Source organism: Protopterus annectens, chromosome 1.part0 (assembly GCF_019279795.1).
Source record: "Protopterus annectens isolate FY-2018-M chromosome 1.part0, PAN1.0, whole genome shotgun sequence".
NCBI lineage: Eukaryota > Metazoa > Chordata > Ceratodontiformes > Protopteridae > Protopterus > Protopterus annectens.
Genome location: NC_056725.1, coordinates 1,674,580,940 through 1,674,604,369, shown reverse-complemented (window position 1 = coordinate 1,674,604,369; position 23,430 = coordinate 1,674,580,940). Strand labels below are relative to the sequence as shown.

The 23,430-nt window shown below is 44.1% G+C and overlaps 1 protein-coding gene across 2 annotated transcripts in view; it reads left to right on the top strand.

The window, feature by feature from the left end:
* MAFF (MAF bZIP transcription factor F) overlaps positions 1-23,430 on the top strand; it is a 154,017-nt gene that overhangs the window by 110,003 nt on the left and 20,584 nt on the right. For both annotated transcript variants that reach the window (XM_044068464.1, XM_044068456.1), the window contains exon 2: positions 17,836-17,897. In XM_044068464.1, the coding sequence (XP_043924399.1) occupies positions 17,836-17,897 (62 nt within the window). The remainder of the gene's footprint in view (positions 1-17,835; positions 17,898-23,430) is intronic.

Genomic DNA, 23,430 nt, shown 5'->3' with positions numbered 1-23,430 from the left:
GTAATACTACCATGTATTGCAGCAGTGCTGGTAAATACCTTGCTTCATGCCCTTACATTTATTTATTTATTTATTCCAGTTTGATGACCAGGGAGATCCACTGGGTCGTGGAGCCCGTTTTCAGTGAAGGCCCGGGGAGAAAAGCTCCAACAATACATAGTTACATGAATAATTACTAAGAAACTTTGCATTACTGACAAATAAACAGGTAGCACTCATAAAGAAACAATTACAATTTTGTTTAGGTGTAAAAGACAGGCAAATGGCCTTGAGGCTAGATTTTACAGTATAGTTATTTATGCATAATATAAATGAGCATGGTTAGCTAGGTGAGAGGTTAGCCAGGAGTAAAAGTGGAGGAGATCTTGAGAGGTATAGGGTGAAGAGTACAGCTGCATTTCCTGTTTGAGAAAGGTGATAATGAAGAAGAGTTGTAAAGTTTTAGTGGTTATCGCAGGTCCTAAGAGTGGAGGGAAGAGCATTCCATTTTTTGGCTAAGGTGAAGGAAAGCTGAAGTTGATGCTGGATCCCTGGTGCTCTTTGGTACCCAAAACCCACACACATTGATGTTCATCGTGTTACACTGCTGTCATTACACTTGGGTTATCCTGCCGTCAGGCGGCCCCGCAGTCGGCCAGAGTTCCAAAGTCTTGGTCCGGCATCGGTTGCTGTCGCTTCTTCCCTGACGTCAGTGCGCCAGTGGTATACAAGATGCATCCGACGCCATTTTCTTCAGTCTTTCTTGCCGCGCAGTGCCCAAAGCAAAAGCAGTTCGCAAGTGCCGGTCAGCCGACTCCTGAGATTTTCAAAGTCGAATTTCAGATCCGAAGTCTTCAATAAAGCTAAGTACCCCATTGGGGAAACTTTTTTTTCTTGCCTCAGACTGATGTAAAAAAAAGTTAATAATTGTATTTCTTGTGGGAAGCAAATACCTTATAAGGACTTCCACTCTTACTGTATTCCATGCCTAGGCCCTGATCACAACGTCACTAGTTGTCAGTTTTGTGCTAGATTTAACAAACGCACTATAAAACGACGTTTTGATTTTGCTTTGCACTACTTTGGCCGAAGGTTCAATTATACAATGCCGTCGGAGCAACCGACGACTACAATTCATAAAAAACGCAAAGACAAGGATAAAGACAAGCATCCGAGGTCCAGAACCGACGAAGCCTCTTCTAGGCCAGTCGCCAGTTCGCCGGTTCTCAGTGAGGCGCTTTCGCAGCCCCTGACACCCGCTACCTCAGAGCCACAGGCCGCCTCCGACTCCCACGTGGAGACAACTAGGCCTCTGGAAACTCAAGGTATTGGGCCTATGGAAACTAATCCCTCAGATGGGTCCGGAGCCGCTGAGCAGGCATCAGCTTCTGAGGGTGTTTTCAGACCTTCACAACTGACCATTAAAGCAGCAGCCAAGACAAAAACACTGTTAAAGACAAAGAAACAAGTACATCATTCTCCAGGACAGTCCTGCATGCCTAAGAAGCAGATGCTCAAAATGGCCGAAGACCACATTACTCTAATCAGGGGTTCCCATCCCCCTCCTGAGAAAAGGCCTAGGCAGGATACAGACTATGATTCCTCTGATCAGGTTTCCATTTCCTCTGATTCCTCTTCAGACCAGGAATACTCTCTACCCCCCTATGAGGACTCTGATGCTGAAGAATCTATCCCTTCAGCCTCTCCTCCTGAGGATTACTCTTTTGGGGAAACTTTGCATACCATGAGGGAGCATTTCCATTGGGAAAGTCAGGATTATTCAGAATCCAAGAAAAGGCTCGGACTTTCTTCTATTGCCTCAGCACAGGCCCCTTGCTATTCCGCCTGTGTTAGATATTGTGGATGATGTGTTCTCTGAATCCAGCTTATCTCCTGATTCTTTGCCCCTTGCTCCAGCCAAGCCAGATAGGTATTATAGAGTCCCTGACTCTCACAAGTTTCTTTATAAAAACCCTTCTGCTGACCCAGAAACCATTTCCCAGGGTCCCAAAGGCGTTAAGGCTTCCATTGCAAAAAATCCAGTCCCCTCTGACAGAGATTCCAGAGCATTGGATAGATGGAGGAAGAAAGTTTACACTTCTGCAACTTTAGCAGTAAGGGCTTTAAATTGCCAGTTCCACATGCTTAAGTACCAACAATATTTAAGGCTCAGTTAAAACGGAAAATGCTCACAAGCTCAGAAGCTCCTCACTATAAAGAAATGCAGGATTTATTGCATGCAGTTGAACAGATGGGAAAACATACTCTGCAATGTGGAGTTGATTCTTTAGAGGCCTCTTGTAGAGCCGCAGTTACAGGTTCTGTGATTTGAAGACATGCTTGGTTAAAAGAACAGAGTTTACCTGACCATGTTAAGCCAAAATTATTGGATGCTCCTTTACAGCATGATACCTTGTTTGGTGTTAAGGCAGAAGAGGTATTAAAGAAAATGGAGGATAAAGCTAAATCTATGCAAACAGTCAAAGATTTCTTACAGGTATAGCCACCTCGTTTTAGCAGAAATTGGCCTACAAAAAATTGGTCCTTTCCAGTGTCAGACAGACCACAGAGAGGTAGATACAGACGCCCAAGAGGCAGATCTCAACCCCAAGGCTCTTGCAGACAACGACAGTGGGGTACTTCAACCCCAAAAGGAGGTGAGGACAAGTCTCAACCTTACAGGAAACCGTCCCAATGACTTCCCCCTTGGTATGCCAAGCACTTCCCTTTTGGCAGCTCCCTTAGGGGGGAAACTAGCACTTTTTTCTCAAAATTGGCAAACAATCACCCAAGACAAATGGGTTCTGAATATTGTGTCTCAAGGATACAGGTTCCACTTTCACACTTTACCAAGGCTAAAGGGAATGCCAAACCTGCCACAAAATCAATGGACAGAGGGTCAAAACAAATTTCACCCCTCATGGACATGAGAGCAATTCAAAAAGTACCACAACAAGAACAAGGACAAGGATTTTACTCAAGACTCTTCCTGGTCCCCAGAAAGGACAAGGCCTGGAGACCCATACTAGACCTTTCAACTCTAAATACTTACCTGGATGTTCCGAAATTCAAAATGTTGACACTACAGCAGCTTCTTCCCATGCTAGGCAAGAAGGCTTGGCTTGTTACTCTGGACCTCAGAGGCATACCTGCATGTCCCTATCAGACAAGATTGCAGAAGATACCTCAGATTCAAAGCTGGTACAATGCACTACCAATTCTCTGCACTGCCCTTTGGCTTATCTACTGCGCCCAGGGTCTTTGCCTGGCACCAGTAATCGCATTTTGCAGACAAAAAGGAATTCAAATATATCCATACCTGGACGACTCAGACTGTCTCATTCAAGCAGAGAAAAAGGACATTCTTCTAAAGCATCTGGCATTTGTAAAAAGGCTGCTAATTTCTCTAGGGTACACAGTAAATGAAAAGAAGTCAAAACTAGTGACCTCACAGCAGATAATATTCCTGGGTGCCAGCTTGGATACAACAGCCCAGATGGCTTATCTCACGCCAGACAAACCAGGACAACTGACTCAATATTTTCAATTACTGGCAAAAAAGTCTCATCTCCCTGCAAGAAAAATTCTGCAGGCCCTGGGATTCATGGCATCCTGCATACTACTAATTCCATATGCCAGACTGCATATGAGGAAATTACAATGTACCTAAAAAGTGTTTGGACTCAACACTCTCACAGTTTAGAAACCAGTAATACCAGTAATTCCCTGCCTACAACAGGAGTTTCGATGGTGGGCACAGGCATGTCACCTCAACAAGGGTCAGCCTTTCACTCTACCCACAGCCAGGCAGACTCTTAACAACAGATGCTTCGGATTACGCCTGGGGAGCACACATGGCAGGAAAATGTGTTCAGGGCAAGTGGACCACAGACCAAATGCATCTTCACATCAATCAAAAAGAGATGATGGCTGTTCAAAATGCTCTAACAGCTTTCAAGGACCTTCTGCATCCAGGACAATTACTATTAAAGACAGACAACACCACAGTAATGTGGTACATAAACAAGCAAGGGGGCACTCATTCATATCCCCTATGCAGGCAAGCCATGACCTTGTGGAACACAGCTCTAACGTATCAAGTTCATCTGCAAGCACAATTCCTGCCAGGAAAGAAAAATACTCTGGCAGCCGATCTCAGCAGAAATATCATGGACCCTCACGAATGGAAATTGAATCCACAAATCTTCAGCATGGTAATGCAAAAATGGGGGTGCCCAGACATAGATCTTTTTGCCTCCCCACTGAATTGCCAACTACAAAAATTCTGCACAAGGACTTACCACACACAAGCATGAAAAGTGGATGCTCACACACAAGAATGGAAAGTGGATGCTCTTTCGTTCAGCTGGAACAGCCTAAAAGTTTATGCCTTCCCACCACTGCCTCTCCTTTCAAAGGTACTCCTAAAAGCCAGACAAGAAAAACCAAATATGATCCTGATTGCTCCAGACTGGCCACGCCAGCACTGGTACCCAATCTTAAAGAACTTAGCTCAAGGTCCCCATGGATTTTGCCTCAAATTTCACACCTTCTGACTCAACAATACAACCAGATCCTGCATGGTCAGCTCAAAACCCTAAACCTGGCTGCATGGCAGATTCATTAGTCAAACGGGCAACACCTCTCTCTAAAGCTGTTATGGATGTCATTTTGGAGGCCAGGAGGCCTAGCACCAGGAAATCTTACTCAGAAAAATGGAAGAGATTCTGTGCCTGGAACCAGGCTCAAAGCCTTGACCCTCTTGTCCCAAACATTCCTCAGATTTTACAATACTTAACTGAGATGCTGGACAAGGGCCTAGCCTTCTCATCAGTTAAGATTCACGCCTCTGCCATTTCAGCTCATTACAACATGGATCCTCCTTTATTCTCTCATCCCTTGCTAAAGCAGTACCTTAGAGGGGCTAAAAACATAAGACCGCCCCGGAGAGCACCAACACCAACGTGGGACCTCAATTTTGTTTTGGAAAAACTGACCTTGCCACCTTTTGAGCCAGCCAATACAGACGATCTAAAATTTTTATCTTGGAAAACAGCTCTGCTCCTGGCAGTAACTTCAGCATGAGTCTCAGAGCTACAGCCATTAATGTCAGTGGAACCATTTATAATATTTCATCAGGACAGGGTTTCTTTAAGGACAAACCCTACCTTCATGCCAAAGGTGGTATCTAGTGTGGCTCTTAACCAAACCATCCATTTGCCAACTTTCTATCCAAACCCCCAGAATAAAGGGGAGAAACTTCTGCACTCTTTGGATATACACAGGCAGCTACGCCTCTACTTGGACAAAACAAAAGCTTTCAGGAAAACTGAGCAACTGTTTGTAGCATATGCTGCAGGATCTCAGGGCAAGGCTATCTCAAAGCAGACTATTTCCAAATGGATAGGACACTGTAGTCATTACTGCTACACACAGCATGGAAAATCAGTCCCTAATAACATTAGGCCACATTCTACCAGAGCAACAGCCACTTCAACAGCCTTTCTCAGTGGAGTGCCAACCAAGGAAATTTTGGAGGCTGCAACTTGGAGTTCAGTGCACACCTTTACCAAGCATTACCACTTGCCTCTTTACTCTAAATCCAGAGCAGGATTTGCCACTGCAGTTCTGCAGGGCCTCATAGCCAATCCTAACTCTTTATAGACCAGCCACCCAACCTTAGCTTTGGGATTCTACCCAAGTGTAATGACTGCAGCAGTGTAACACAATGAACACAGTACAGTTTTGTACCTACCATAAATGTTGATGTTTGAGTGTTCACACTGCTGCAGTCCAGGTTACCCTCCCTCCATCCCCTCTGTCCTTGCTGGACTTCTCTATACCTTTCTATCCTATACAACCTTTGTGGTGTATTTGCTTGTAACTGAAGGTATTGTTTTTATTTTTTATGTATGTTTTGTTAGCAATATGTATTGCCTACATACTTGGGGGCACCTGCCATCTGGGACAAGAAAAACTGAAGAAAATGGCGTCAGATGCATCTTGTATAACCCTGGTGCACTGACGTCAGGGAAGAAGTGACAGCAACCGACGCCGGACCAAGACTTTGGAACTCTGGTCGACTGCAGGACCGCCTGACGGCAGGATAACCCAAGTGTAATGACTGCAGCAATGTGAACACTCTAACATCTACATTTATGGTAGGTACAAAACTGTACTTTACCAATAGTGTTTGATCAAAGAAAGTCCTTTTCTGGTAAAGTATAGATATCACAGTACCAACTTGAGACGTCTACTGTTTATAATCTGTGAGCATTTTGCAGCTCTCCTCCATTGTCTAGCAGTTTACAGTGGGACCATCCAGACATTGCACTGCCTTCAACAGTGGCCAGAAGCTCCTTTTCCATCAGAGATTACTCGACCAGTGGCCCAACTCTGGCCAGTCTACCTTCCTATGCAAAAAGGACATCTCTTTTCTCAGAAATGTAGGTACTGTCTGTGGCCCTACAGTGAATGTGCTCTTGCATGCAGTCCTGGCCACTAACTGCATACACGGTTGCAGTAGGCATGGTTGACAGCATCTTTCCCAAAGAGCCCTCAGCCATGGAGATGGAGAGCCTGCAATAGCACCGCTTTCTGGGCATGAGAGAACTTGCCTTTTCAACTTTTGTCTCCATTGATGACTCTTTGTTTTTTGCTAATTGTTGCCAGACGTATTGCTGTCAGTTTGGAAAACACTTGGGTCAGCATGGCCAGTCATTTCTTCACTGTAGCCTGACTGTTTTAAATGCAACTGAAAGTATGTCTTTGTCATATAATGGACCAAACGTAGTAAATTTTGCAAGCACCACAGACCACATGTAATCCCCCTCTCCAAAAAAAAAAAAATAACCGGGAAACTACTCGTGTACCAACACCTTTGCCCAACTGTTCTTGGAATTCATAAATTCCAATGCCCTGGATCAACTAATCCTTGGTCCCACCAGGGGTTCCAATGTCCTAGACCTGGTCATTACCAACATGGGAAATCAATGCTCCACACCTATGGTCACCCCCTTGTTGGTCAGGTATGACCATAAGCTAATCACCCTTGACATCCACATCCCACCCCCACCCCACCCCCAGTAAGGAAACCTCCATAAAAAACTTCTCCAAAGCTGACTTCATGCTACTCATGTCAGAAGTGACAAACTTCATGACACCCATGCAGACGGGAACTGAAAGTTTGACTGCTGAATCCTACACTAAGGCTCTGTACACATACACTCGTGCATGAATCGTGCCATACCCAATAGAGCCAAGACGCTATCCTCCAAAAAAAGGAAGCCAATCTGGTAGTCCCTTACCATAAACAAACTTTACAACAAAAGGAAGAAATTGTTGCAGAAAAGAGGAAAATCCCAGGATGCAAAAAACTCCCTTACCAGCCTCAGTAAGAAGCTGAGATCCCTCATAAAATCCTCCAAAGCTAGTTACGAAAATAAAATTGCCAAAGATTCCAAAGACAACCACAAGGCATTCTATAGCTGTGTCAAAAATCTAAATGGCAATCTCAGATCTGCTCTGAGCTACAACAGAATGGCATTAAATATACTGATCCCAAGGATATTGCCAATATCCTGGCAGATCAATTCAGTGCAAACTTCACCCCCTCTCACTCCCTAAAGAGCCCATCTCAATACCGAAAGATTGACAAATTCCAGTAATAATGGCCACACAGGTAAAAATCGCACTCTCCAAAGCTAAGAATATAGCATCCATGGGACCAGATGACATCCCAGGTTGTGTACTACATGAACTACAAAATGAACTGGCACTCACCTAAGTGTCATGTTTAATCATAGCCTCAACTCAGGCTTCGTGCCCACTGAGTGGCGCACAGCTACAGTTATCCCACTCCACATGGGGGGATCCATCTTGGATCCCGGGAACTACCGCCCCATTAGTCTGACAAGCCTGATCTGCAAGGCCATGGAACGTATTATCATGAAACTTATAAACAAAGACATTGGCAACCTTCAAACACTGGACCCCATGCAGTTTAGGTTCGTGAAGGGACAATCTTGTTTCCTGAACCTGATTGACTTCTTCAAATCGGTCTCCAGAGCCGTGGACAAGGGTAAGGTGGTCCACACAGCCTATCTGGACCTTGCCAAGGCCTTTGACACCATCCCCCACTGTGGAATCATAGATAAACTTACTAAGCTCGGCATTAATCCCTATGTCATTCGATGGGGTGCCAACTGGCTTACTGACAGAACCCACACTGTAAAAGTAGCCGACTCCAAATCCAGCTCCAGACAAGTGGAGTACCTCAGGGTTCATTCCTGGGACCGCTCTTGTTTGGCATCTACATCTCTGAAGTACAGATCAATACTAAGGGACTCTGGCTAACAATTCGCAGATGACTGAAAACTGGGAGCCTTTATTGAATCCCCAAATGATGTGGATATATTACAGAAACAGATGCTTGGTGCCAGAGCCATGGGCTCAAGCTCAATGCCAAGAAATGTATAGTTATCCCCTTTGGGAAAAAACATGTACCCGTGAATTACCACATAGGTTGGCAGTACACTAAACACCGAAAGTGTGATAAGAGACTTAGGGACACAGGTGGACAGTGGTCTCACCTTCGATGACCACATCGCCACAACAGTCAGGAAAGGGAAATCCTATGTGACACACCTCATCACGAAGGGCTTTTCATGCAGAAAAACGGAGGTCATTATCCCACTGTATTCCTCCCTCATTAGACCCATTATAGAATACAACGCCCTGTTTTGTATATAACTCTCAAGACATCTGCAACTGGAAAGGCCGCAGAAATACCTCACTAAAAGAATCACAGGCCTGAAGCAGATGCCATATGCTGACAGTCTAAAAAAATTCCACCTGTACTCTGTCGCATATCGTCTACTCAGAGGCGATCTCTGCTTAACATACAAGGCCATGTCATACCCAGAGCTGTTGGACATGCTACACTTAAAGAAATCCCAATCCCTCAGAGAGACACACTCCAGGGATCTAAACCTTGTCATCACAATGAACAAAACATGCTGGAGGGATAGGTTCCTGACCCAGAGATTCCCAGACTCTGGAATAGGCTGCCCATACATGTCAAGCAGAGCGCCTCTTTGGGCCTCTTCAAAAGGAACCTTGATGATTGGATGCGAGATAGGAAATTCACCCCAGGGATCACATCAGTCGCCCTGCTAGACAGGGGTCCAGGGAAGTAAATACTGTAGGAAGAAATAGCCAGGGAATTGTTATGGTTAAGTTTGTATAGGCCCTAGGGCCGATAGCCTAGTACCAGCCTATGAACCTATTACAGCTGTTGACAAGTGCCCCCCCCCCCCATAGTTAAGTCCGCCATATATGTGCTATCCATACCCTATACACCCTTAAAAATGTGTTCCTCCATGTCCTCAATGTTGGTCTACTGTCTTTAAGATCTGCACTACAAAACTGTTGATGTTCTTCGTCTCACATTGCTGCAGTCATAACCTGTGGGTAGTCCGCTGTCCTCGGTCGGCCCGAATACCAAAGTGTTAGGCTGGCGTCGCTCATGGGCGCTCAGATCTGACGTCAGTACGCAGTAGTACTTAAGCGCATGACCGACGCCATATCCTCAGTCTTTCTTGCCCCAGATGTCAGAAGGCCTAAAAAGGAAAGGCCATAGCCAAAATAGAAAATACCCAACAACCAACATAGATAAAATAATAATTATCCCAAAAGAAACACAGCAACCCCCAAACTATAGAGGGGAAGGAGGGAGGGAAAATTGGACTGCAGCAATGTGGATCCTCGAACATCTACATTTATGGTAGGTACAAAACTGTACTATGTTCTTCGTCTCACATTGCTGCAGTCATAACCTGTGGGTAGAATCCCAAAGCAAAGGTAAAGGGAGGCTGGCAAAACTAAAAAGCATTAGGAGCTGCTAACATGCCCTGTAAAACTGCAGTGGCAAACCCAGCCCTAGACTTGGAATAAAGAGGGAGATGGTAATGTTTAGTAAAAGTGTGCACTGAACTCCAAGTAGCTGCCTCCAAAATATCCTTAGTAGCTACCCCCCTCAAAAAGGCAGTAGATGTGGCAGTAGCCCTAGTGGAATGAGGTCTGATCCCAGCCGGAACATCCTTTCCATGATGAGAATAACAAAAAGCAATACAATGGCCAATCCACTTAGAAATGGTTTGCTTTGAAACAGCTTTCCCTTGTGAACTCAAAGCAAAAGAAATAAATAACTGTTGAGTCTTCCTGAACTCTTTAGTTCTGCTCAAATAGTAGCGTAACTGCCTGTGAATATCCAAAGAATGCAAGACTTTTTCTCCTTTAGTTTGGGGATCAGCATAAAAAGTAGGCAAATGAATAGACTGGTTTAAGGCCACATTAGAAATAACTTTAGGCATAAAAGTAGGGTTAGTACGCAAGGACACCCTATCCTTATGGAATATCAGGAAGGGTTCAACTGCCATGAGAGCCTGCAATTCAGATATCCTCCTAGCAGACGTAATGGCCAACAAAAAAGCAGTCTTCCAAGACAAAAACTTCAATTCAGACGTAGCTGCAGGTTCAAAAGGAGGTAAAGTAAGCTTTTCCAACACAAAATTGAGATCCCAGGAAGGAGTAGGAGCTCTACGTGGGGGTCTTATGTTCTTTGCCCCTCTAAGAAATTGCTTAAACAAAGGGTGAGAAAATAAAGGAGGGTCACAATTATAGTGAGCAGAAATGGCTGCAGCATGAACTTTCACAGAGGAGAAAGACAAACCCTTGTCTAATAATTCAGTAAGGTACTGTAGTGTAAAACTCAAATTAGGCACTGAAACATCAAAACTCTTTGCTGTGCTCCAAAGAAAAAAATCTCCTCCATTTATCAGCATAAACTTTTCTAGTACTAGGCCGTCTGGCTTCCAAAATGACATTCAAAACTTGTTGAGGAAGCTGAGACCCCCCAGGGTCTAAAACAGAATACGCCAGGCTGTCAGATGCAGGGACTGTACCCTGACATTGAGAAAATGATTGCTTGCCTGGGACAACAGGTGTGGAATTGGTGGCAAAGGCCAAGGAGGCTCCTGAATTAAACTCCTCAGCAGAGGATACCAGTGCTGTCGTGGCCAATCTGGTGGTATTAGAATCATGCAAGGTTTGTCCTGTCTGACTTTTAAGAGTACCTTGGGAAGGAGAGGCAGAGGAGGAAAAGCATAGACGTGAAGGTTGTTCCAACTGAAAGATAGAGCATCCACTTTCCAAGCTTTTTTTGCAAAATTTTGGCAGTTGGAAATTTAGTGGAGAAGCGAGCAGATCTATGTCTGGAGTTCCCCAAGCCACTGTCAACTGTTGGAATACATGAGGATCCAATTTCCACTCGTGGGAATCCACAATTTGTCTGCTCAAAGCATCTGCTAAGGAGTTCTGTGCTCCTGGCAGAAACCGTGCTTGAAGAGTGATGTGCAACCTCAGAGCAGTCTCCCACAAAATCATAGCTTGTCTGCAAAGAGAGTAAGAATGGGTTCCCCCCTGCTTGTTGATGTACCACATAACAGTTGTGTTGTCTGTTTGAATCAACACCTGTCCTGGTTGAAGTAGATCCTTAAAGGCCATCAGGGCAAATTGGACTGCTAACATCTCCTTCATGTTGATATGCAAATGCTGTAGTCTGGGAGGCCACGTGTCTTGAACCCATTTCCCATTGAAGTGTGCTCCCCAAGCCAGGTCTGAGGCATCCGTCATTAAGATCTGACTCGCCTCTGGTCGGGTCACAGAGAGTCCCTTGTTTAGGTGACATTCCTGAGCCCACCACAAGAATTCCCTCTGGATGCAAGGTAATATCTGAATGACAGTGTCCAAATCGTGGCAGTGTTGAGTCCATACATTTTTGAGATACCATTGTAGCTTCCTCATATGCAGTTTGGCATTGGGAAGTACCAGAATGTAAGATGCCATGAACCCTAAGGCTTGAAGGACTGTCCTTGCAGTCAGCCTGGACATTAGGGATAATTGCTGGAAGTACAGGTGAAGATTTCTTTGTTTGTCCGGGGTCAAAAAGGCCAGCTGAGAGGCTGTATTCAGTCTCACACCCAGAAAGCACATGTCCTGAGAGGGTACTAGACTGGACTTTGTTTGTTCACAGAATACCCTAGGCACCTTAAAACTGCCATTACATACTGTAGTTGTTGAAGTAACTTGACTTTGTCTTGAGCAAGAATCAGGCAATCGTCCAGATAAGGATAAATTTGTATACCTCTTAGTCTTAAGAAGGCTATCACAGGAGCCAGGACCTTTGTGAACACCCTGGGTGCAGTAGATAAGCCAAAGGGCAATGCAGAGAACTGATAATGAAAAGTACCAGCCCGAAAACGCAGGAATCTCCTGCAGCTGGGCCTGATAGGAATGTGAAGATAAGCCTCTTTGAGATCCAGAATTACCATCCAGTGATCTTTGCCTAGCAGAGGCAGAAGTTGCTGTAAAGTTAACATCTTGAACTTTGGAATGTCTAGATATGTATTGAGAATGGACAAATCCAGAATTGGCCTCCAAGTGTTTCCTTTCTTTGGCACCAGGAATAGGCGAGAATAAAATCCCAGGCCTACTTCTGACGGAGGTACCACCTGGATCGCCCCCATTTGTAAAAGTAAAGAAATCTGTTTGTGAGCCTCCAGCCTTTGCTGAGGAGGTACATCCGGCATGCCTTTGAAAGGAGGCAAGGTGTGAAAATAAAACTTGTAGCCTTGATTTATAATGTCCAGCACCCATTTGTCCTGGGTGACCAAAAGCCAGTTTTGCTTGAAAAGTGCCAACTTTCCTCCTAGAGGAGCTGCCAGACAAGCAGAGTCTGGCAGCTGGAGATACAGGTCATTGGGTCTGTTTACGCAAAGGACGACCCCTGCCCTCACCAGAAGATTGTGCAGGAGAACTCCAAGTCCTAGGTCTGAAAGAACCCTGAGCATGAGCTCTGCCCCTACCACGTCTAGACCTGCCCTTAGACTGAAATTCGGAAGAAGAGTAAGACCAACCTTTTGCAGGCCAATTCCTGCTAAACTTAGGTGTCTGCACTTGTAAAAATTCCTTAACCGTCTGCATGGACTTAGCTTTGTCTTCCATTTTTTTCAAAACTGACTCCACAGGAGAACCAAAAAACTTCCGATTGTAGAGGAGCATCCAAAATTCGAGCTTTAACATGCTCTGACAAATTTTGATCCTTAAGCCATGCATGCCTACGAATAACTGAACCAGTGGCAGCCACCCTGGAGGAAGCCTGAAGAGCATCAAAGCCACATTGCAAGGAATGCTTACCAACCTGATCTGAGGCATGAACTAAGTCCTGCAATTCCTTACACTCTATCCCCTCAGCTAAAGCATCTACCTTAGATTTCAACTGACCTAACAAAAAGTTCTGGTACTTCAGCATATGAAACTGGCAATTTAAGCCCTCATAGCTAGCGTGGAGGAGGTATACACTTTCTTACCCCACCTATCCAAAGCCCTAGAATCTTTATCCAGAGGTACTGGATTCTTAACCACCGAAGCCCTGACACCCTTAGGTCCTTGACTAATAGTTTCTGGGTCAGCTCTAGGACTCTTATACAAATATTTATGAGCCTCTGGAACTCTGTAATACCTGTCTGGCTTGACAGTTGCAGGGGGTAAAGAATCAGGATTAAGGGAAGCTTCAGAAAAAACATCCTGAACAACATCTAAAACAGGGGGAATAGCCAAAGGTCTATGTTGTGGCAAAAACAAAAATTCCCTAAGCCTCTTACGAGAATCTGAAAATCCTGACCTTCCCACTTGAAATGCTCCCTCATGGAGTGTAGGGTTTCAGAAAAGGAAAAATCTTCTGGAGGAGAAGCAGAAGGACAGGAATCCTCTGCATCCGAATCAGAATAGGGAGGAAAATCCTGATTGTCCTCAGCTGAAGATTCAGAAAAATCTGAGGAATGCTCCAATCCCTCCACATCTGTCTCCATCCTAGGCCTCTTGTCTGGAGGGGGCATAGAACCCCTGATTAAAGTAATCAAATCCTCTGCCATTTTCAACATATGTTTTTTAGGAACAGAGCCCGAAGAACCAGGGCTGCTGCCTGTACCAGAAAGACCAGATTTAGCTTTAGCAGGGCCCTTGGTGACCGAAGTAGAGGGCCTAATAACCTTTTGTAATGATGGGACTACAGAAATTTGAGAAGCCCCCTCGGCCTGACCTAACTCCTGAGAGGCCAATTCCTGTAAAAGTAAAGGTTCCCCCTGTGATTCAGCCGAGACCTCGGCTGGATCCACAGATTCAACCGTAGTTTCAATAGAACCGGCGTCCGCAACGGGCGACTCATCCTGTTTTGACTTTAACGATTTATCTTTTCGCTTCTTTGCGGTAGCGGGCGTCGGAGGATCCGACGGCATGTTGTAGTTACACCGCTTACCGAAAACAAGCCTAGCACAATCTAATCTGCGTTTAATGGTGCGCTTATTAAATCTAGCGCAAAAGCGACACCCGACTACGTCGTGCTCAGGCCCTAAAAAATGCATTTGTTACTCCAATGCCACTTCATTTCTTTATTAACAACACCTGAACTGTCTCTCCTGATTGAAGCTCTACAACCCCTTCTGTAGCACAACGAGACTCACTGTAGCCTCCTTATGCTTATGTCACACAGTTTTGGACCTCTCTGCACAGTTATTTATGTTAATGGGGGGAGCTGATTTCTTAATATCTCTTAATTGCACAATCTGCACAATATACCCACTCCATTAACATTACAACCCATTCTACATGGTGTCATACAAACACTTAAGCACCTGTCGGCAGTGTTGTGCATATGGATTCAGTGTGGCACAGGGGATGTATGCGTAATTCTACACTAAAACTTACTGAGATTGAATTGCTGTATTGCATGATGTATTACTAGCCAGGCCCTGCTGTACAGATACCATTTTTCATACCTCCCAGTTTATCGTAGCAATAGTTATGCAGTGATGCCTTTTATGATTCACCTGTCCAGGCTGCATAATTGAGTTAGCCCACATTGTGCAGTGGATCACACAGTGGATCGTGGGCATGGCCGAGAGATGCTGACCATATTTCTTTGTTATTAATCGGCTATCAAGCTTGTCTAGGAAAGGTACTGCACCTTGCAAGACTCTATTATGGTGCATGGAGGACAGAAAATTTTTCCTGTATTTATTCCTTTGAGACTACCTTATTTCAGCAGGGTAATGCACAGCTCTACAGTAGTAGGATGGAGTGCCTTACGAGGTGCTGGGATGAATACACCTGCTTGTTGCAGTAGAGGTTAGAGTATTGTCATGCCTCTTTACAGTTATCCATGTTGCAGACTGTGTATGTACTAAGCTCATATCTGTAGTCTGTAACTGTAGCATTTGTCCTTTACTGTCAAACCAGCTCCAAGTAGCAGTATGTGTGTTTGATGCTTGGTTGTTGATTGACTACCAGGTGCAATGTTAATGTCAAAGTAGCTCAACAGGTTAAGGCATTGTTGTTCAGGTTGTTTGTGTTGCTTTATGTAGGTTCTATCCCCAACCTGGATTTTGTTAGGCCATCATTGCTAATGAAGGGAGGGTGTTTGAAGTTTGAAGTTGTAAGATAATACCCATCTGCTGGATTTTTTCATTATGTGCTTTTCTGTTTACCACTCAGTTTGTTGCTGTACTTTGTTACTTTTGGCTTATTTTATGTTTTGATCCATTTATTTTACAATGCTGTGGAGCAGCATCTACACCCATGGCCGTCTCTCCACCAAGGACCTCCAGCTCTCCCATTGTGACACTATTGTCTACCTCTTCTGCAAGCCAGTCTGCTAGGATCACCTTCCCAGCTTGGACATTAGTTGCAGAAGAGAGGCCATCAGGCCCTGCACTGAAGATGGAGGAGCTCCCACCAGTGACCATGACACTGTGGGGATTCCCATTTGTCACACATAGGCATCTAGCCTCCTATTAACCCAATTATTTACCATGCCTGCCAGCTGCCTTTATCAGCCACCTGGAGTACCCTCCTTAAGCAGCTGCTTGAGTCGCATCTCTGTCCAGCACTGGCTTGTCCATCTGAGCCAGGACCAAGGGGTGAAGGAGCCCAGGGTAGCATTTATGGGTTGTAGGCAGACAGGGATGTCAACTGCCTAGAACCATTCTATTCCCCAGCACGTTGCCTCCTGTTTGTGTCTGTGCCTGCCCTTATATGTTATCTAATCATCCCAAACACCATTATTTATCCTCTGATTGTCTGATGTATCTTTTTCCTTTATGCTTTCCCACCATCAGTGTCAGCACCTCCCATCTTGTTTTGTATGGCTGGTCATTTACTTCTGCCCACAAGCCTTACTCTTTCCATTGCAACATCTCTCTGTGCAGCCTTCCTTTCTCATTTTGCAGTCGGTATTGAGCCTGTCTCTTACTTATCTCTGTTTAGTTAATGCTTGTGTTTTTCTGTGTTGGCTTTTTTACTGTTGGGTACTGATATAATGAACTACTTTGTTACAGGTCCTTGTTCTCAGTTTCAGAGCTATATCTCTCATGTATAAAATAGACACCTGTTCCAAAAAAAAAAACAAAACAAAAAAAATTTCCCACCTCTCCTTCCCCCATCCTGTTCTTAGCTTGGATGTTTCCCATATGTGCTCCCCCACTGCTTGCTTTTCCTGTCTTACATACTGTCCTATATTCCCATTTCCACCCTTTCATCTGGTCAAAAGATAACTGAAGTGATGCTCTGAGCCTTTACATTGGTACACCTGTTTTTCTGAGCACGTGAATGTTGTGAGACCTATTGAGATGCGTTCCTGGGCCATGAACACCTGACATGCTCGCAGCATGCATCACTCACCACTGGGGTTATGGTCCTTCACATCACTCACCACTGGGGTTATGGTCCTTCACTGCAGACCTTGTTCTGACTGTGAGTGGATTTCCTAGTGAACTCTGATTTTTATTTTATATTGCTTTTACCCTTTGTCAATTGTAATGCCCTTGGAGGCACATTGTGCAAAGCAGCTAGTAGTAGCTGTGTTTCTGAATTCCACAAATACGTCTCTCTGAATTCTAGACTGAACTACTGTTCGCTTAAGGCCGAATCCTATCCAGATGTGAATGTAATTTCAATGTTCACCTTTCCTTTGTTAGATTAAAGCAAGAAATGTAAACTAATAAAGTGTTTTGAATTTGATGGTGATGCCTAGGTAGAGTCAAAATCTTTATTTTGATATAAAATGGGAATGGAATATATAAAATTCTTAAGTTTATAGAATGATTAACATCTACAAATAACATTAAATACAATTTGTCTAGATCATAATTTTTTTTAACTTTCTAGTCGTAATCGTTAAATATAAAGCTGAGGAAACTGTCACCTCCGGTTCACACATTATGTAACCACCTGGAGATAAAGATGAAGTCAAAACATTCTAAGGAATATGGAGACTTCCTACTTACTCTTCAGGGGAAAAAAACTCTCAACTTCTGCTAGCTTTGGTATACCCTTGTTGTGGTGGTACTGCTACTAAAGTGTTTTCATAAAAATCAAAAATCAGAAGATTCTTTGAACTCTTCTTCTGTGGGACTTCACTGTTTATTTGTTTTTATGTTGCTATGTTAATGTTTTCAAACTTGCTAAAAATGCATCCATTTTTTTTTTCTGTTGTAATATTTGGTCATTGTATCATTTCGAAATGAAAGTGAGAGGAAAAAAGAACTTCTACTATGTCTAGCCATTAGAGAAGACACAAACAGTTTCCTTGACAACACATAGACGTGCATGCCAGTATAAGCTCAAACAATTATTTAAGCAATACATCAGTGCATGCCAGTTGTTTACATGGTAGTAAACAGGCAGTAATAGATGTCAGAGAAAAGACTGAGAATGTATTTCTTTTTTTTCTCACTCTAGTTGAAGCTGCATATACAGAGCACAACATGACATCTGACATTAATACCGGGAAAGCTTTAAAGGTAAGAGCATACATGACAGAGAACATAGAATAAAAACTAAATGTACAAGACTGCTACTTTTATACTAAGTAGCCTTTTTAGCTCATATGCACATACACCTCTGTCTGACTTTCAAGGCCGCTAGCTGTAATATCGGATGCTTTAGGGTTCTGAAACAGTCAGTTTGTTTATTTGCAACACAAACATCAAAAAGAAAAAGCAGTCGCCTAACAAAACTTGCGTTATTCGTTTTAAGAGAGCACTTTTCCAGGTTTTACCTGAAATTTCATGCCCATCCTCAATCTGTTTCATGTTACACTTACTTATTTTTTTATTTATAGTTTATTGACCAGGTTAGTCCCACTAGGTCAGTAGCCTCTTTTCAGAGGAGACCTGAGGTGGTATTTATACTACTAGGGGGCATTTGACCAGCGCATCGAGGAACTTCTACTCTTTGATTGGTACAATGGGATGTTTTACATCCACCTGAGCTACCACCAATTCATGCAAATGGGGCTTATTTTTAATATATTGGTCCGAAGGATGGTACATTCAGGAGTGCAGCACCCCCCCCCCCCTTATGCTGCACTTCACTGTAAGCAATCCCTCTACCTGTTGGGCCATACAGATATGTGGCAGTACTGGTTAAATCTAAAATGCCTGCAAAGATGGTGTACAGTGCTGCTTAGAAAATTACCTTTCCTTAAATGTTCCCCTTAACACTTTTTCACTGATGTGGTACTCTGTGTGTTTGGGTGGATGGGTGTATTCAGGTGAATTTTTTATTTTTTTTTGTAAGAAATTGTTTATAAAAATTCTCAGTCCCACTTACTATACCTTGCATGTAGTCTCAGAGCCTTTAAATTCTGATTGGTTGACTTTAGCAATAGCTATTAGCTGGAATTTGGTGGGGGGGACATGTAAGCACATAGAATGTTTTGCGATGTTAAGAATTACTATATCCTATCCGTGCTGCTTCACCAACGTGATACTCTCAATAGTTTATTTTAAGTTATTACAAAGGCATTACCCTCTCTTTTTTAAATTTCTTTCTTAAAACTTGATAGAATACTGAGAGAAGTTTAGTATGTCTTTGTTGCTTCTATGGGCTTTTGCACGGGTTTTCACTATATAGATAGTAATAGTGGTTTAAAACCTGGGATTACAATTCATTTTATTAAGACTGTCCATTGCCACTGGTTGGACTTTAGTCAGAGAAGGGGAGAGTTAGATTATTTTTGTAGTCTACTCACGTAATGCTGTTGTCAGACTCATGATGCCCAACTCTCTGATAATTCTCTCCTAGAAGCATTAACCCATACCTGGCTGATGCATGCTTGTTATCATTTATTGGTATTCAGAGGGTCTATATCTTTAATTTTTGTTTTGTTATGTGTTGTGTGCTCTGCTGTGTGACCTCTTTTCACTGCTGTGGTTGACCTTTGTGATGTTTGTATTGATATGTTTCCTTCTGTGTGGCTACTTCTGCAGTCTGATGCCTGTTTGACTGACTGGGTAAAAATGTTCTGGGAGTTTCCCTGCTTTAGTTTAACTATGCTGTGTGATCATCTGCTGGCTATGGATTTAACGGTTTGTCTTTTAAAAACAGCTTCTTCTTTCACATTTAGTAACTATCTATGTGATCAGGAGACCTTGTGGATTTATTTTTACTTTTTCTTATTTGGGGACACATGCTGAGGGGGAGATGTTTTTATAGCCTCTATTCTGCAGGATTTTTATTTTAGATTGATGGGTTGCAGGTATTAGTGACACATGTAGCACACTCACCTTTGGTGCAAAAGACTTTGGGTTCTATTCCCACACCAGATATTTTGATCACTGATTCTGCAGTGCAGCATCAGGGAGGGTGCTGCACTAGTATACAGCCTCTCAGATTAGACATTAAACCGAGGAGTTGATGATAGTTGAGGTGGCTATAAAAGATCCCATGACACCATTACTGGGGGGTATTTGTTACCCTGACTCGCTCTTTTCTCAGAATATGTCTTATGTTTGGTATTGTCTTGCTCATGACATTATACAGAGTACATTTCTTTATTCATGTTGCCAGCTAACTTTTGTTTTTATGAGCAATATTTGGCCTGTTTTGAAATTTTTTTGTGTGAGATTGTCTCATCCAACCTGATTGAAACCCCCCTTTCCTTTGTTGCAGTAATAACATGGTTATCCAACATAGTAGCCAGATTTGTGTGGTTCTGTTATTATAGGGCGTCTGTTACGATAGGGGATATCTTATTAATATTCTACCCTTTTTGCCTTTCCCAGGTGTCCTTCAAGGATGCATCTGCAGTCATAACATATGGGTTGTCCTGCCTCAGGATTCCCTTCGGTCGGCCGGATTCCAAAGTCTGGGTCTGGCCTCGGCTGATGTCGCACTTTCCCCGACGTCAGAGCGTCTGGGGTATAAAAGCATCAGCCGACGCCATTTTCCTCAGTCTTTCTTGCCGCGCGGTGCCCGAAGCAGAAGCTGTTCGCAAGTGCCGGTCGGTCAGATCCAGCAATTTCAGCTACCGAAGACTTCGAAAAAAGCTAAGTACCCCGTTGGGGACTCTTTCTTGCCTCAGCCGATGTCAGACAAAGTAAATAATTGTTTAACTTGTGGGAAACAAATACCTCATAAGGATTTCCATTCTTACTGCCTTCCTTGCTTAGGCCCAGACCACGACGTATCGGCCTGTTTAGCCTGTGCCTCCTTCAACCGACGAACTCTTAGACGTCGGTCAGAGTTTGCAGAGGAATTTTTTGGAGCCGCTTTTGCTTATAAAATGCTGTCGGAGACTCCGACTTCGCATATGGTCAAAAAGCGCAAGGAAAAGGACCGACACTCGCGGCCCGCTGTTTCGGTTGAAACCACGGCTAGGCCTACCGCGAGTGTCTCGGTTTCAGCCGAAACCGAGTCCTCGGCGAATCCTTCTTCCGAAACCAAACTTCCGACCACCGAGGCCCGAGAGGCCCCGGCTGAGTCGGCTTCAGAACTACCTACCGAAGCTAGTGTTCAGGAATTGTCCGACACCATACCTTTGGACATTTCTACCCCTGCACGTGGGGCAGCTAGGCCCCCTGCTTCCATGTCCATTAAGGCCTTTTCAAGGGCTAAAGCTGCCAAACTTTCAAAAGCTTTGCCTGCCAAATCTACCTCCCAGAGGCCTTCCTCTAGTTCACAGATTTCCTTAAGGGTTCACAACCTCACCCAGACTGGGCCTCTCAACCTCCTCCAGACAAAAGGCCCAGGACTGACCCCTCTGATCCACACTCCTCAGATGATTCCACGGATGGATCTGAGTTGTCAGACCACCAGGAAGGGGCTTACTCGCCTTATGAGAATTCAGATGCAGAGGAATCTATCCCTTCGGCCTCCCCTCCTGAAGAGTTTTCCTTTGGTGAGACTCTACACTCCATGAGAGAGCATTTTCAATGGCAAGGTCAGGATTTCTCTGATTCTAGAAAAAGATTAAGGACCTTTTTGCATTTGCCTCAGCGTAGGCCCTTAGCTATATCTCCTGTTTTGAATGTAATTGATGATGTGTACAATGATGTCAGTACAGCCCCTGCCAAACCTGACAGATACTACAGGGTCCCGGATTCTCATTTCCATTTGTATAAAGCCCATTCTGCAGACCCAGAAACTATTTCTCAGGGCCCTAAAGGGGTTGCGGCCGCTACTGCCAAAAATCCTCTACCCTCTGACAGAGAGTCTAGAGCTTTAGAGAGATGGGGAAAGAAGGTGTATACTTCTGCAACTCTTTCTGTCAGGGCATTAAACTGTCAATTTCATATGATAGAGTACCAGGAGTATTTGTTAGATGAACTGAATAAGAAACTTTCTTCTCCTGAACCCCTAGACCGTAAATCCCTTCAGGATTTGGTACTCAACTCACAACAGGTTAGTAATCATTTCTTAAAATGTGGCTATGATGCACTGGAGGCTTCATTTAGATCAGCTATGACTGGGGCAGTTATTCGTAGGCATGCCTGGCTGAAGGAGCAATCTTTGCCAGACCATGTCAAAGCTAAACTCCTGGATGCTCCAATGGAGAAACAAAATTTATTTGGCTCCTCTGCTCAGGAGATCTTAAAAAAGGTTGAAGAAAAGGCAAAATCTGTGCAAACAGTTAAAGATTTCCTGCAAGTTCAACCACCGAGATTCAGCAGAAACTGGCCTACTAAGAATTGGTCCTTTCCAGACTCGGACAGAGGCCAGAGAGGCAGGAACAGGCGCCCTAGAGGCAGAGGTCAATCGAAGGGCTCCTACAGAGGCCGTCAGTGGCAGCCTGCCAACCAGAGGAGTACTGCAACAGCAACAACAACAACTACTACACCACGACAGGGTCAATGACTTAACTCTGATTCCGCCTACCAGGGATCAACTAGAAGCACCCTTGGGCGGAAAGCTGGCTTTATTCTCAAAAAACTGGCATTATATCACAAAGGATACATGGACACTGCAAATAATAGACAAAGGATACAGGTTCCACTCCCACACTTTGCCAAAAAGAGGCGGAATGCCAAACCTTCCACCAAATCAGAGGTCCGAGGCTTTAAAACAAATCAGCAATTTACTTCAGATGAAAGCTATAGAAAAGGTACCATGTTCAGAACAAGGCCAAGGATTTTACTCCAGACTATTCCTTGTACCAAGAAAGGAAAATCAATGGAGGCCTATTCTCGACCTGTCCGCACTGAACACTTTTATCTCATTGTGCCAAAATTCAAAATGCTGACCCTACAGCAACTTCTTCCCATGTTGGGCAAGGAGTCTTGGCTGGTGACTCTAGATCTCAAGGAGGCATACCTGCACGTCCCTATTCGACCAAACTGCAGAAGACACCTCAGATTTCTTGCAGGATCAGAGCATTATCAATTCTCAGTATTGCCTTTTGGCTTATCTGCTGCACCCAGAGTATTCATGAAATGCCTGGCATCAGTAACTGCACATTGCAGACTACAGGGAATTCAAATTTACCCATACCTGGACGACTGCCTAATACAAGCGGACAACAAGGAAAATTTGATAAAGGACTTGGCCTATGCCATACACCTACTACAGACCTTGGGATACACAGTCAACATCCAAAAGTCAAGACTAGTACCATCCCAAAGGATAACCTTTTTGGGTGCAGATCTGGACACAACCACCCAAATGGACTTTCTCACAGAAGAAAAACAAAAACAACTTCCAGATTACTTCATGATTCTGACAAGACAAACTCGGCTTACTGCAAGGAAAATCCTGCAGGCCCTGGGTTACATGGCATCTTGCATAATTCTAATACCGCATGCCAGGCTGCATATGAGGAAATTACAATGGTACCTCAGGAGTGTATGGTCTCAGCACAGTCACAGTTTAGAAACCATGATACCAATCATTCCATGCCTTCAAAAGGAATTCCTGTGGTGGGCTCAGGCCTGCCAGTCCAACAGAGGGTTGCCTTTCAACAAACCAAAACCAAGGCAGACCATCACCACGGACGCCTCAGACCGAGGATGGGGAGCACACATGGAGGACAAATGTATCCAAGGCCTATGGCCTCAA